Genomic DNA, 16,266 nt, shown 5'->3' with positions numbered 1-16,266 from the left:
GGAATGCTATGAAACAGAATGTAAATCTCTCAGGTCATTTCATTTCAAGGCTAGAGAAAAGTAAACAATTCCATAAAAACAGGAGAATGTGGGTATACAGTCTACAGATATCTGGTAGACAAGGGCCAGTGCCCAAAAAAGCCTCTCAGGAAGCATTTGGGGGAGAGGAGCTCCATGATCTCATTCATCACCAACGTACTCCTCGACCCATCGATGTTTTCCATAAGCATGCAAATAGAACCTCATCCATGAAAAGTCAAACTCCCACTGGAAGGGAAGAGCACCTAACAGGTTTCCTTAGTGTTTCTGAGTTTCTAGGAACATTTTTGAAGGATGCAGAGTCGTCCAAATTATTTTGGAACACTGTGTGTGCATAGGAATGTTGCCTTAGTTTACTGGTATACATCATATCTAGCAAAGGGGTTCACATGCTGACATGTGTGGAAAAACTCACAGTGATGAGCTATATAAATGGGGACAGACAGTCCCAAAAGGCAGCACATTAAGTGTTTAGAGCCATGGAACATAATTCAGAAAGCCCTGGGTTAAAATTCCAGCTCTATCACCTTCTAGATTTGTGACCCTGGCCAATTCACTTAACCTTCTGACTCTCAGGCAACTCTCAGAGGTTTTTATACCAAGCTGTAGACTAGTGGAGTGGAGGCAGTCCCCATACTCAAGTAATCACAGATCCTTGACAAATTAATTCCTTATTTCTACTGCTGATTTGCGTGCACTCATTAATGGAGCACAGAGGGAGCTTTATTGTTCTGTACAAGTCAAGGAGGCAGTCAGGTTGCTCAGTGGATAGAGTTCTGGGTCTGGAGTTAGGAACATCTGCATTCAACTCTGGCCTCAGACACACAATACCTTTGTGTACCTGAGTGACTTACTTAACCTATTTAATCCACTGGAGAAGGAAATGGCAAACTACTCCAGTAGATTGCCAAGAAAATTCCATGGACGTTGTTGGTTTGCTATGGTCTAGAAGGTCATGAAGAGGCAGATACAATTGAACCATAACAATGGAAGTTCAAGAAAGTGTTTTAAGCTACTTGGAGATGGATTTCTGACAGTTTATAAACCCTTTGTCACCTACAACAAACAGTCAAATTCTCTTCTCATCATTTGAAAAACAAAATAAATACTTTTATATTGAAAAGAATTTTATATTGACCTTGAAGATGTTCCACATGAACCATTTCTTTCTCCTGATTTTTTTTATGTTCAAACCAGTCCGTCAATGGGAAAGTGAATGCAATTTACTTGCCATCTTGTAATACCTTTACCAAAGCAAAATTGTATCTCCTGTGGTATGAGAAAGAGGAACATGAATTTCTATTCAGAAGAGAAAAGATGACTTGAAGAATGCTTTAAGAAAAACTACACCAAAGACTTCAGAGAATTTCTATTTGGCGGGATGAAAAGATAAGAAAAGTGAGACCAAGAAGTAAAAGGGAAAAGTTTAGAAGTGTGCTTGGGCCCTAAAACAAATCATAGAAAATAGGCAAAGGAAGCGACTTTGCCATTTAAAGACAGTTTCATCAACAGTCATTTTCACTTAAGTTTTTGGCACAAAAATAAATCAATGAAGAGAAAATAAAAAGAGGAACCCTTAAGTGGATATGACTTTGTATCAAATGCACATGATAAGAGCCAGATATCCAAATTAGATAGATTGACACAAAGCTACAAAGCCAAGAACAATTTCCCACCACTTCCCAATATCTAAGTTCACATGTCATATATGCATACCCATAGATGTATATCACACATATGCATATGTGTACATATATGTAAGCAAGAATCACAAATTTTAATGACCGTATGAAAGCATGCTCCATATCATTACTAATAAGAAGTATTATGAGATATTAAGAGATGTGGATTTCACACTCAGCAAATTGGCACGTAGTATTGAATGGGTTAGTTTTACTTTGGGGTTCTGCAAAATGGCGGCAATAAAGGAGAATGATTCAGTTTTCAGTAATACAATGACCTCTTTGGAAGTCAAAATGTCAAGATGAATATCTAGCAAAGAAAGTTACAGATTAGAGTCAGCTGTCTGTCTAACTCCAGAAAGACTGGCACTCTGGGTAGGAAGTAGAGGAGTTATTTTATACCTTCATCTTATTTGCCAATGGCCCTTAGCTTCATATTGTAGTACAGAGAAAAATAATATTTTTTCTAGAACAAGACTTGGGCTTGCCTTGACCTTACTGGACTATATTCTGTGAAAGTCCTACTCCTACGGAATGTTTTGTCATGGAAATACTCTGGGTTCTTTAAGGTTATGCCAATGATGAATATGCCAATTAAATAATGAGTTCAATAAAAAAGAACGGGTCGGGGTAGAGGGCATGAGGCATAGTATCTGAGAATTAGAAGGTCATAGCAAGTTGAAAAGGCTTCTTTTAGGCTTGGCAATAGATGCATGCCTGTCATCTAAAGGTCATGCAAGCTCAAGTTGGAGAGACTGGTGACCAAGTGGGTCACAGGATCAATATATCTTTCAGATACTTTAACTTCTATGTTATGTTATGACTGTTGTGATCTTCATTGACAGAGGGATGGAAGCTAGGATCATCAAAGTGTTAAGGCAAAAGAAATAGCCCCTAATGTTTTATTAACTCTGTAACACAGACTTGCTTTCTTGAGTGTATAGGAATTCTCTTTTTTCATGTTTATTTTCTTTCTCTGGACCCAATCATGACTATAATTTGAGTATAATTTTTGAAGTTACATGTGTCTTGGTTTCCTTGTCTGGAAAATGAGGTTATACCTGATGATGTTTAAGGTCCCTTCTAGCTCTATAATCAGTGTTCCTCTGGATCATAGCCAGATGCAGGAGTCTTATAAAACTGAACAGAGGACTGATAGCTGGATGGAAAAAAAATGAGTAAGCAAAAGAGTCAGCATAGTGTCATGGGGAAATACTGAACAAATTGTGTAAAGGCCTGAGCTCTACTCCTAGAACCAGCACTAAAAAAGGGATGATCACAGGCAAGCTACATGTCTTTTCTTGACCTCAGTTGTTTAATTTGTGAACAAAAATATAGGGCTATCCTAGAATATTTCTAAGGGGGAGCCAGGAAGAGGCAATTGTAATTCCTAGGCATGGTCTGAATGTTGGGTTTCCAATATAGGAGTCCAAACGAGACTTTGAAAGTTCACTGTAATATGTGATTTAATTTCTCTCAAAATTAACTGTGACATGTCATGAATTGATTAAAATTTATTTAAATTTAATATTGATACCTTTATAAAATAGAAGCAACATGATGGCAATGAATATTTTAGTTTTAGACTTGGAGTCAGAAAGATCTAGGTTCATATCCTGCCTCCAGAACTCATTACTGTGTGACCTTCGATGAGTCAGTTAACCTTTCCATCTCTCATATCATTTTCCAGTTCTTCCTGGCTAAATCACTAAGATGCAAGCTGTATTTTGTAACACCTTTTCACAGTAGGTCCCTTACTGAAGAAAACATAAATTCACATTTCTACAAATGAATAATTAAAAGTCTCTCTCAAAGCCTGACCCACTATCTTCTAGACCCTTGTGTGTCTGTCTCCTAATAAGAAGTCTCTTCTGGTGTCACAACACTAAATCTAAACTTCATGAAAATAAATGTCATGATTAGCTTTTTGCAAAAAATTTCTTAATGACAGCAAATTAAAAATAATTGTTTGCCCAAACAAAGCTTGTTAATTATACTGAGTAGAGAAAGCATAGAAAACACTCTTTTCATTATCAGAAAATATGGACAAAGCAAATATAATCCACCCCTCAAACCATACTTTCTGTTATCTCATGCCAATAGTATCCAGATTTGACCCTCATCTTTACAGCTTGGACAGTGAACAAGTTTTAAAATTTATTGGAAATTCTTTGGTTCTGGGTAATCACTGAGCTCCTTTCCAAATGTGAACTGCTGAGTTGCTCTGAAAATTTCCCCTCTCTAATTTTACTTTACATATGATGCTGACCACTAGAAAGACTTTCCTAAGAATTTGCCCTCTGCAAAATCAGCCCTGACAGCCTGCTTTGGGGGCCTGGTCTTCTCTAAGCAGCTGCTTCATGGTCATTTGATGTGAGAGTCAGGGTCAGGGGGTTCTGGGGAGCCCTTCCAACTCTAATGTTCTATGGTTCCATCTCCCCTCCCCCCTTTTTGGTAAGAGGAACAGGCTGGTGATTTCACTGAGTAGGGAATTCCCGACACAGCAGTACCATGGGGCAATGAGATAACAGTTGGTATTGGAGTCCCCAGACATCTGTTAGAATGCTAAGCTGGTCACTTACTGTTTCTTTGCCCTTGAGTACATTGGTAGTAGATCGTAGCCTTCAATTTCTAAATCTGGGATCTCACCAACACAACCTACCTAGACTGGTGCCCACCCAGAAGAGGAAGGCTTGGAGTTGCCTGGGGCACTGGCAAGTTAAGCTCCTTGCCCAGGCTTGACCAGTTAATCTTTGTCAGGAGATACAACTCTGCCAAAGTCTTCCTGATACTGACTAGGCCAGCCCTCCTTTCTTCTGTCACCATCTACCTTACTGCAAAGGTCGAGTCAATTGATAGATGGCAGCAGCCTTTCAGCAGGAACTATGTGAGCACAGGAATGATCTCCACATGTTTCCTATGAGGGAGGCAGTGGCAGCAAGGAGCAGTATCTGGATCTTTATCTCCAGGCCCTTCTAGAAATGGTGCTGCCCACTGACTTAAGTCGAGTCTGTGTGTACAAAGTCATGTCTCATCTGGCCTTTTTCTAAAAATAGATCTTTTGTCAAATTTACAACCAAGTTAAACAAAAAGGAATTTGTACTTCACAGGATAAGTAACAAGGAGGTGCTGGAGAGTGGCCTGCTTTTTTCCCTTTGGAGTTTTTACTTCCAGGAAACTGTTGGCAATGCAGACAAATACATTAATTTGGCACTTGGCTATTTATTCATCAAGAGGTTTTTCACCTTCATAAATTCAGGACTGTTTTCTGAAATCTCCAAGGCATGAACAAAAGATCTGTTGGAAGGGAAAGAGGTACTTTCTTCTTAAAGACAAATTATGCCTAGTCTGAAAGGGGAAAAATGTGAAAGAGAAAACAGCTTAAAGCCTAAGAGGATGAGATTTCTTTGCACTGTTTCTCTGCTCAAGGCTAGCTCCAACTCAAGGCCTTTGCAATATCCATGGCATTGTATTCTAGTGCTTTCTACAAGGTTCAGTAAAACAATCAAAAGAACATTTTTTTACTGCCATGTGAGTCTTGTGTCATTTCTAAGACCCAGAACCCATTTGCAGACAGCTTTGTGTAAGGAGCTCTCAGGGCTCCTTCTCAAAGAGTGGGGCAGCAGATAGAGGACTGGATTTGGAGTCAGAGGACATGGGTTTGAATTCCCCCTCTAATGTCCATGATCTGTCTTGTCTGATCTTGGCTAAATCATTTAATTTTTTGAGCCTCAGTTTCCTCATCTCTCAAATGAGGTTAGACTAGAAGCAATCCATTGTTTCCATTGGTTTTAAATCAAGTCCCTGTAAATCCTTTAGTGATTCCTTTCAGTGAATACATTTCCAAGTATTCAGCCCATACTAGGCCACATCTGGAGGACTGAGTTTAGTGTTCTGACTGAAACACCGAGGAATTCAGTGAAATTCCAAAAAATACATTTAAAGGACCCCAAGATATTTGGCTAAAAAGATCAATGGAAGGAATCCAGAATTCCCTTGTTAGAGAAAAGAAGATGCTTGGGAGCAAGGGGACATCATCATCAGTCAGTCCATCAATCACCACCCTGGTTGGGCGTAGGTAAAAGGTTGAGATTGGTGAAGGCTGCTCACACTTGCTGTCTTTACTTTCAGAGGGAGGAATAAGGAGAATGTGGGGAAGTCACAGAGAGGCATGTGTAGGTTCAGTGGCAGGAAAACCTTCCTAACCATTGCAAGTGTTCCTTCCTCCAGGACTGTGCAGTCTCCATAAGCATACATGAAGTCTGGAGGGAGGCGCACCTTGTGGAAAGTTGTAAAGGAGATGCCTGGGGAGGTACATGTTGGTCTAGATGGTCCCTGAGCTGCTGTTCAAGTTGGAAATACTGGAATTTGGAGCCAGAAGACCTGAGTTCAAAGCTGGGTTCAGCTGTTCACAATCCATGTGACCTTCAATAAGTCACTTATGATTCTGGGCTTCTTTGTCCTCCTCTGTAGAATGGGGAGTTTGGACTCAGTAACTCAAAGGAATCATGTCATTCGTGGTTTTAAATCTATGCTGCTATGTGAACACAAAACAATGTGGTCCAGTGGCTCAAACACTACTTTTGGAGTCCAAAGACCTAGGCTTAAATCCTGTCTCTGACGATATCTATAAGACTTTGGGCAAGTCTTTTGACTTCTGTAGGCTTTAATTTCTCATTTGTAACATTCAAAGATTGAACTAGATGGGACATCTGGACTCCCACCTTTAAATCTATGATGTTATCATCAAGAGGATGCAGAGATAGCTGGGTGGTGCTGTGTATTGAGCACTGACCCTGAAGTCAGAAGACCTGAGTTCAAATCCAGCCTCAGACATACCATTAGCTGTGTGACTTTGGGCAAATTACTCCATCACTCTTTGCCTCAGTTTTTTTAAACTGTAAAATGGGGATAATAATAGGACCTCCCTTGAAGTGCTGTTGTAAGAATCAAGGGAGATATTTGTACAGTGCTTAGCACTGTGACTGGCAGAGTAGGCGTCATCTAAATGCTGACTCTTTCCTTCTGTCTCTCAACACACATAGAGAAATCATCTTTATGCACTATACAAACATTTCTATACCATCCAGCTTGGTATGTCACTGGCTCTCTCAATGAAGATAGTCAGAGACTTGTGGGCACCTCAGCCTTAAAGGTCATAATGTTGATTTGATTGGCAGGTAAATCAGGAGATCTTCCCATAACTGTCAGCGCTTGGTTGTCTTCTTCAGAATGAGCAATAATAGAACATGGCAACCAGCTCCAGGGTTGAAGAATGGAAGCATTTAACAGGATCTACTACACAGCGTTAGCTCTAAAGGTCGCACCTAATCTAGACCTACTCTCCCTGGGAGACTTGCCATGGCCAAGAATCTGGCCAAGGGGAGAAAATCTCTTTATTTCTAGAAAAGCATTTGTCCCCACAATCCATTTTCCCTCCCAGGCTGCGTGGCTTCACATTTGGACATTCCACCTCTTTTTAATCTCAACAGGACATAATTAGGCAAGGGTCACAAGGGCATTGCCCCACAGAAGCTACCACCTCCAGTAAGGGTCCACTACAGTGGGCATTTCTTGTTTATGGGAGTTCTGTCCTTGATTCATCAGGAAGATCTTCCCAGACCTGCAGAAAGCTCCCCTGGGCTTCACTAGGTAGACAACCTCATGTGTTCCCTCACCTGACTCAACTGAAAGAATTTCTCCTTCCAATTTCCATTCTATGTTGTTTTATCTTGGCTACTGTCTAGATCCTCAGTCTATCACAAAGTCTATGGGGATTTCTTCATTGAAATAATTTTCAAGAAACATGGCTTCAGAAGTTCAGCTCAGACTCTGTGGATCCTCCCCGTTATATTTTTATTTTAAGATTTGGTTCCCCTATGAGAAACCCTGATGTAGAAAAACTCATTTCCCTATGGTCCTAAAATTATAAGCCATCCATTCTTCTCAATCATCTAAGTAAGTTGGATCTGCAGAATATGATTTGTGTTCGCATTTAGCATGCCACATTAAGTGTTAAATGGACATGATGTAAGGGAAAAAAAGTCTGATTGCATTTGAGCTGCTTTTCAAAATTAAGCTGAACTCATAATTAACATCCAATTAACACCACTAGGGAAGGGCTTTCGAGTGCCTTTGTCTAGAGGAAGTGAAGAGTCAGTCTCCTCTGGATGTGTTTACCCTATTGAAAGGGTCATCTCAGAGACCACGCGTTACTTCCTCTATCCTTTCCATGTACAATCACTAATTCATAAGAAATTTTGGGGAAATCAACTTCTGACTAGAATATTCTTTCCACACTGGTTACAGATCATCTCTTGTAAAATAATGATAATTAAAAAACAAACAAACATGCTCAATAAAAGCTGATTTAAATAATGGAGCTACTTTTCATTCCTTTGCTTCAGTATGAATGAAACTCGATGCCATGCATTTAGATATAACCAGCCAAGGAACAATCCATGAGCCTTTGCCAAGCAGATTGCTACACCCAGAGGCTCATGTGTGATGAGAACCTTGGAGAGCGTTTTCCTTTCTTCATTTAGTGACTTTTCTTGTTTTTATTCTTCTGACTGCCCTTGATGCGGTGCACTCAACCCCAAAGCCTTGAATCAGGGAAATAGTTAAACACCACATTTTAATTTGAATTTCTTCTTTCATCAAGATATTTAGAATGCAGCTCAACAAATCTCAAAGGCAATCTATAATAGGTTTTTCTACAATTCATATATTTCAGGGGAAAAGATGGAGATTCATATCTATATACATGAATATATAAAAATACATACATATGTATCCTTCTGTCAATGTGTGCATATATATGTGTGTATGTGTGCGTGTGTATGTAATGTACACATACATACATTGTATATGTATGTGTATGCATTTTTATGGTCTGAAAAATGCTGCCTGCTAGAGAAATATGACATTTGATTCCAGTGTAGAAATGTATACTTTAAAAGCTAATCTTATTCCGTCACTGCTAACTTTACTTTTTAACAAACATGGAAAGCATTGCTACTCATCACCAAGCTCACATAATATGGGACCAGCTTTAGAAACAGATGCGTCTAGTTTTTGATTCCCTGCTTTTTATGTAGGCTACCATACAAATTAGAAAATAGAGACTATTTATTCTGTGGAAGCCAGCAGCCAGAAAGGGACAGGTTCATGCTGATTTCAGAAAGTCACAATCACCTTTGATGACATATTTGCCTACAGGCTTGAATGCAATTGAAATATTGTCCTTGCTTCTTGGCAAATGCCTGTTATCTGCACAGCTATCTCCATATGTGGGAGGAATGAACTTCACCAGTTTGAAAGAATATCTTTGGTTTGGATCCATAATGCTTCTGTGCTGAACCAGATCTCATCCGCTTGATCAGGACATTTTTCTGCTGTGAAGGCCAAACACTTGAAGAAAAATGGAATTTTCTCTCTAAATGTCATCAACTTGACTTCCAACATATTACTTAAGAGATGAGAACAATGGCCCAGAAGGGGACAGTAAGCACAGATCCATAAGTGGGGTGGGGAGGGGGATGGGAAGCACAGATTTATAAATGAGGCACTCTAATGAAAAGTAGGGAATGGCATTAGAGTCAAAGCTGAACAAGATTTCTCATTTGAACCAGATGGGTTCTTTGGAGTGGTTGTTTTAGGAAAAAGACCCAAAACGTAGCAACGACAAAGTGCTTATAGGAGCTCAGTTCAAACAAACACAAACCCCAGAAGACTTCTTCAAGGTCTGGCGGGATACAGCACACATCAAACCCCATCTCTTGAACCTTTTAAAACTCATTGTCATGCATGGGAGAAAGACATCCGAATGAGAATTCTAGGACCCTGCCATCTCTCTAAAAGCCAAAGAAGAGGCTTTTTGTAGTCACTGTACTCAGAAAAGACCAGAAGTCAGCTGAGCTGCTTCATTTCTTCAACACTGGCTGCAACCCCATTTAAGCAGAACATTACATCCAACAACAAGTCCTACTACACGCCAAGCACATTATGACTCATGAATTCCAAACTGAAAAAGTCCTCCCTTCCAGGAATTTACATCCCGTAATTCCCCAAATTCTCACTGAGAGCATGTGGAGTAGTGATGGGTGCTCAACTTGTGGTCAGGAAGATCTATGTTCAAATCCTGCCTCAGAACCTTACTAGCTGTGTGACTGCACAAGTTACTTCACTTCTATTGGTCTCAGTTTCCTCATTTATAAAATGAGGGGAGATGGTTTACAAGGTCCTTTCCAGCTTTAAATATAAGACAATATCTATGTTCTGGTTCCATCATAAATGTAGACCTTTCCCAAAACAACAGCTCATTTCCATTTGGAACCCTTGACCATTTCAGGCTAGTGATCATTCGCATGAGGTTGCTTGGATTTGCCCATCAGTAAAATACAGTGCTGCAGACATTGTGTTTACCCCAAAGCAAATGTCCTTTCAAAGTAGTAATGCAAATCACTTGAAGGGAAACCAAGAGCTACCTGTTCATCCCCACTGAAGATCCCAGAATTAGGGTTATCAAAGCAGTAGTTTTGGTGGTTCTTTGTGATTCAGAGGTGTGAAAATGAGTCTACATAAAGGGGAGATTAAAAGGAGAAAGACGCATGTGCCCAAGATTTCAAGATTTAATAATAAAGAATTCTCATCCTTGGATAGAGCTAGCAAGTGTTCCAAAGGTTAAAAGGATCATCAGCTTTTATTTGAATAACCACTCTGCTGACAACATCAACATCACCACCACCACCACTACCACCACCTACTTAACTCTTCTTATGTGTGATTCTGTTTTTCTACCTGTTAAGATGAGGGTCCCAATTCCAGACATGCAAAGTGAGTCAAAGAAGAGTGGGGATTGGCATTTGGAGGAAGTCACCAAAGATCAGGCTTCATGCTCAGGGCTGTCTGGGTGAGGCCACTGATTTAAAAAATGTCTCAGGGATACATGTAAACCCATTCCAGATGGCAGCTAATCTCTCTATTAACTTATCTCAGGGTATATTCAATTAGAACCAAGTGCAATAGAAGTTAAGAGAGAGGGTGCCTTAGACAGACACGTCAAACTCATGGGTATGGGCAGAACTAGATTAAGAAGTAATGGGGAAGTGCTTAACAAAATAAATAAAAATACAGTATAACATAGGTAATGTTCATCTGTGGTTTCTAAGTAAATATGTGGCCCACAGGACTCATTTTTATATGAATTTGACATCACTGGTTTAGAGGGCAGAGTGTAGGGTTTGAAATCAGAAAAACTAGAGTTGTGGCTGCTTCTTCCAACTGGTACGTGCCTGGCCTTGAGGAAATCACTTAACCTTGTTGATCCTTATGTGTCTAATCTGTAACATGGAAGCACTGGACCACTCCAACTTTCTACAGCTCTCAATGAGGAAACTCTGCCTTGACACATGACTCTGAGCAAGATTCAATATTCATGTGTTGTCACAGGCAACTTGCTGGGATTTATTTCCTTATTGAATGGATCTTGATCTTTGGAGGACAGAGCTCTTATAGTGCGAATGCCATATGCTTATGGAATCCCATATCTTTTCAATATTTACAGAGAGAAAAAGTAGGGTACTCCTAAACACATGACTGGACCATACTCCACAGCCTTTATCTTCTTCTCTCTTCTCTTCCTTTTAGCCTCTTGTGAGACACTTCAGAAATAAGTAACCTAATGTATGACCAAGAATATACTTAACATATCTCTGTCTCTGAGACAGCACAAGGTTTTGGGGAAATGTTGGGTTTGGAGTTAGAAGGCCTGGGTTCGAATCCTCCCACTGCCATTTGCCATTTGTGTGACCCTGGTTGTGCCATTCAGCCTTTTCCCTGGGCCTCGATTTCCTTATCTGTAAAATAAGGGGATTGATCTAGAGAATGTTGAAGGTTCTGATCAATTTTCAATTCTGGTGAGAACATCCTGCAGAGTGGTGAAAGTCACCAATTTCTGCTCTAATAAAATAATAAGATGAAATGAGCTACAGAAATACTGAACAAGATGAGCTGCCATCTGGTCAAAAGATTCCTCCATGACAGAACGACAGCACATGTAGTACTTGGGACAACCATGGAGTGAGGGAGGTGGGGAGCTGTGGCAGCCCTGAGCTGGTAAAAATCAGATGGTGGGGAAATGTGGTCCAAAGAATCTTGCCTTTCCCAAGGATGATGGTGGTATTTGGCACTTGACAAAGATACTCACACACACACATGCGTATATGTGTGTGTGCGTGTGTTTTATATATATGTATATATATATATATGCACACACACACACACACACATATATATATACACATATACATACATATGTGTGTGGGAGGAAGACAGGGACAGAGACACACAGACCAGGGAAAGGAGAGGAGAGAGAGAGGGCAGAGGGAAGGGAGAGAGAGGAAACATCTTGGCCATATCAAATATAAATTGGAATATACATATATATATTATGAAGTATGATAGCCTACAAATCTATGTAAAAATATGTTTTGCTTTCTATGGTCCAGGAGTTTAAAAAGTATATAAAATTGAGTTTTTCTCATTGTATGTTTAAGCAGGGTTAGTCAACCACTTGGGTGATGTTAAAGCATGTCTCACAAGTTTTCACAGTATTTGTTATTACAATGTTGCAGTCAACATTCCTGGTGTTACATATTTTGCTCCTCAATGAGAAAGGACCGACAGATTGACTGAGATCATTCTAAAGAAGTGGGTTGGGTTCCATGCTTTGACTAGCAAGATGAACTTCACGATTAATGAGGTTTCATACTCAGCAATCTTTTCTGGAATGTCTTAGAGGTGGAGCATTGTGCCTGGACTCCTAGGATCCTTGTGGGTCCTTTCTCTTCCTTGCAATGTTCAGTTTGTCAACTATCAGGGGAATGTGTTAGAAATATTTTACTCTGGGAAAACAGAAGGCCCCATTGTTTTTCCCATATTTTTCTGGGCTAATCAGCTAGCATGGCTAGACTCTCGAGGCCAGGCACCTAAGCCTTGGCTCAGCCTTTTATGAATAGCTCACCTTCAAGATGGGAGAAATAGCCAGTTGGGAAGGGCATCAATGGCCTTGCGTTTTTTGGTGATTATCTTTCGAAGGGACAACTACTATGGCTTTCAGAAGTTACCCCTGAAGTGCAATGCTCCTACCTTGAAGGTACCCTTTCCATCTCTTAGGTCACTGCTATCAGATGAGTTCCATTGACCTTGGACTGGATTCTAAGTAAATTGTAAAAGTACAATGAGGAGTGTAGAACTCTAAGAGAGAAAACAAAATACTTCCCCCATTCCCTTGGCTATCCCCAAATGGATCCCCAAATTTATCAGTCACTGCGAAAGGCCCATTTTAGTACAAGAATAAATCAACTACTTGTTCATCTTTATCATCATTGTCATTCTTTCATGCTCATTTGTACTGATGAAGCAAACCAGCATCAAGACACTGTCCAGTTTGGATGTGTAAACATGATCTTGTGTTTCTTGGCCCACTTAGCAAACACTTTCTTTTCTGTAATAAACCTATGACCTCCATATGGAGCATTTTCGTGGAGAATGTATTCATCGCATTCATCTCTGCCTGGCTCGTAGTAATGGTAGGGGACTTTTCTGAAACCTTCTGACCTGAAAGAGAGGGGGGGCGGGGAAGGGAGAAAGAGGGAGGGAGGGAGAGAGGGAAGAAGGGAGAGAGAGAGAGAGAGAAAGAGAGAGAGGAAATGAGTAAAAAAGCATTCTCTTAAAAGAATCCATTATATATTCAATAACTGCACCGACTTGCAAACCTGTGTATGATTCTCATCCATGAACTCAGTTAAAAGCTATTAAGTATGGACACTTTTAGCTAACATCCTAAGCCTATGTGCTTGAAAGAGTTCAAATGACATTTACATTTCACACCAATTAAATTCCGACATACAGCCGTCCTTTGTGGGAAGAGGTGAGGCCTGATTCAGTTTCTTGGAGTATTCTGTAGAGCTTGAATAAGCTCCAATGGCTTTCACTTTGAGGGTTCTGGTTCCTCTCTGCTTATGACAAGAATGGAGATATTAGTTTCCAAGACTACAGTCAAGAGTTGCTGGATGTTTGTTTTTGACAGTCTGATTAAAATCCATGTCATTTAGATTATACCATGTACTGGTATCTAAAATCATATATACATATATATGTGTGTATATGTGTGTACACACACATGCATGCATATATACAAGTATATAACATATATACTGTCTTATATGTCATACATGTGTACATATACATGTGTGTATGTGTATTCCATTTCCCTGATAAAATGAGAAGGATTTGTTTTATTATCTAATTAAATAGGACTCATAAGCAAGGATGTCCTGTGGCTAAGCTTGCTCATTTTAAATAGAGCTGACAGGTCACTCACTTCTTCTTGAAATATCATTTCCAGGCTCTGTGGTTAAGCTGTCAGCTTTATCAGAAGCTCTAGGACATTCTGTCCTTTGTGATCGACTACAACCACAGAGGAGATAGCCATCTACAGGGCCCTCAGCGCCCATAGGAATGATGAAACTTGAACTTGCTTTGCAAATTAAATAGCCACTGAATTTCCCAAGCCTAAGTTCCTGAACAGTCCTTGATTAAAAAAAAAAAAAAAAAAGCAAGTTCTGGGCTTTTTAGCATTCCAGTGTGGTTGATTCCCTGGCTTTGTTTTGTTTTGTAAACCAAGTCTGTGACTGAGGAGAGTCAGCACAGAGGAGGAGACAGAAAGTAGGCCTCAGGCTCTCCCTCTCATACAATCGCAGCATGGGTGGTACAATGGATGGCTCCGGAGTTGGAAGACTTGGATTCAAATACCAGTGCTGACCTGTGTGATCTTGAGCAAGTCATCCTCCAACTGTAGTTCAGTATTCTCATCTGCCAAATGAGGAGCTTGAGTGAGAGAGCCTTGGAGGTATCTTTGTGCTCCTCTAACTCACAAGCTGGATAAGGCCCTTCAACCCTCAAGATATCCAACAAGTCTTCAGATTGTGATCAAATTTTACTGCTTTTCATTGGCAGAGGGACAGGACTCCAGATTTAGGGTTAGAAGAGACTTTCGACTTGGGAAGGGTTGGGGGATACAATGGCAGAGGGTTTAAGGATCCTGCTTTCAGAGCTGGCAGGGATCTCTGAGACCCTCAAGTCTGGTCTCCGTTTTCCAGAGAAGGAACAAAGGCCCAGGGATGGTGTTTTCTCAAAGTCACACAGGCCATTAGCATTTGAAGCAGGGTTTGAATCAGGTCCTCAGAGTGCAGGGTCAGCATTCTCTCTCCTATGGCACTTTGCTTCTCTTACACCAATCTTACAGTGTTTCATCATCACAGAGCAAGGCAACAATGGATCACTACCTTATCCATTCCATGGATTTATGACAAGAAAATGAATCAGAAAACTCTGACAAAGGATTGGAACAAGAGACACATGAAAATGATTTCCAGGGATCTTACTTGCAGTAGGTGTCATTAATCATGCCGTAGACATGGATGCCATAACAGGCATCCATTGCCAGGATTAAGGTAAACCAACCAGTGCTGAGATAAGTACCTGACTGGACTCTGGAAAAAGAAAAGAAACACACATACGGAACAAAACAAACACACAACACACACACATACAAGAGACAACATGTACACATAGCAACATTTTGGTGAGAAATCATTGACACTTGATCAAAATGACAATGTTTGCTTTCTGGACCAAGTAGTAAGACATTTGACAATCTGTCAATGACAGACAGTTATTCTTAACAATTTTGGATTCATTCATATGTATGCTCCCCATTGCCATGAAGAGCCCTGTAGCTAGGATGTATAGAAGAGATGCCATATGGCAAGTATCTGAAGTCAAATAATCCTGGTCCTTTAGGTGAGGCAGTGTTTATGTCTACTATATCTGAAAGACACAGATAAGTGCAGTATATATGATGCTTGACTTGCCAAGGTACTCCAGTCCTATGTCAAGGTTAATGACCAAGCCATCAGCTTGGTTGGAGCCTTCCTCAGACCATTCATGGACAGCACTGTCTTTGGGCCTCCCTTAACCCAGTCACTGGTTCTGTTTTGAATTCTATTTCTCACACTAGGCAATGTCATATGGCAAGGTTATCACCTTGGAGTCACATCGGCCTGGGATAAAATCTCTCCTCTTATATTTACTAGATGTGTGACCATAGAGGAAGTCATTCAATCTGAGTTATAGAGCATGCTCTGGAGACTGTGAATTATAGAGGAGTTGCTGTTTGTCATACTGGAGGGGTCTGTGTTCATGGTGATACATGTCCAATTCCTTCCCCGTTTGGTCAGAAAATTAAAAATTCCATAAGGTAAGGGAATAATAGTCCCACCAATCAGTGAGTGTTTAGTAAGGAACTACTAGGTGATGACAATGACTAAGAGAGTAAAACTCACCCCCCCATGATTGTCACAGGACAATCTATTTCCTTTACCTTTATAGAGATGGACAATGGAGGCATCCTTGAACTCCTGGGGATAACCTCCTCTTGCCATATAATCTGGAAAATTTCAGTCAGCTTTTGTGTGAG

The 16,266-nt window shown here is 40.3% G+C and overlaps 1 protein-coding gene across 4 annotated transcripts in view; it reads right to left on the bottom strand.

Moving 5' to 3' along the window:
* Positions 1 to 16,266, bottom strand: part of ST6GALNAC3 (ST6 N-acetylgalactosaminide alpha-2,6-sialyltransferase 3) — a 713,190-nt gene that overhangs the window by 49,839 nt on the left and 647,085 nt on the right. For 3 of the 4 annotated variants that reach the window (XM_072649885.1, XM_072649888.1, XM_072649886.1), the window contains 2 exons: positions 15,173 to 15,280; positions 10,337 to 13,343 (listed from right to left, as the gene is read on the bottom strand). The exons of the other annotated variant lie outside the window; for it this stretch is intronic. In XM_072649885.1, the coding sequence (XP_072505986.1) occupies positions 13,157 to 13,343; positions 15,173 to 15,280 (295 nt within the window). In that variant the 3' untranslated portion in view covers positions 10,337 to 13,156. Of the gene's footprint in view, positions 1 to 10,336; positions 13,344 to 15,172; positions 15,281 to 16,266 lie in introns of those variants that run through there. 4 annotated transcript variants of the gene reach the window in all.

The sequence above is a fragment of the Notamacropus eugenii genome, chromosome 2, assembly GCF_028372415.1.
Source record: "Notamacropus eugenii isolate mMacEug1 chromosome 2, mMacEug1.pri_v2, whole genome shotgun sequence".
Classification (NCBI taxonomy): Eukaryota; Metazoa; Chordata; class Mammalia; order Diprotodontia; family Macropodidae; genus Notamacropus; species Notamacropus eugenii.
The sequence above is the reverse complement of the archived record's forward strand: the minus strand, read 5'-3'. Positions and strand labels throughout refer to the sequence as shown.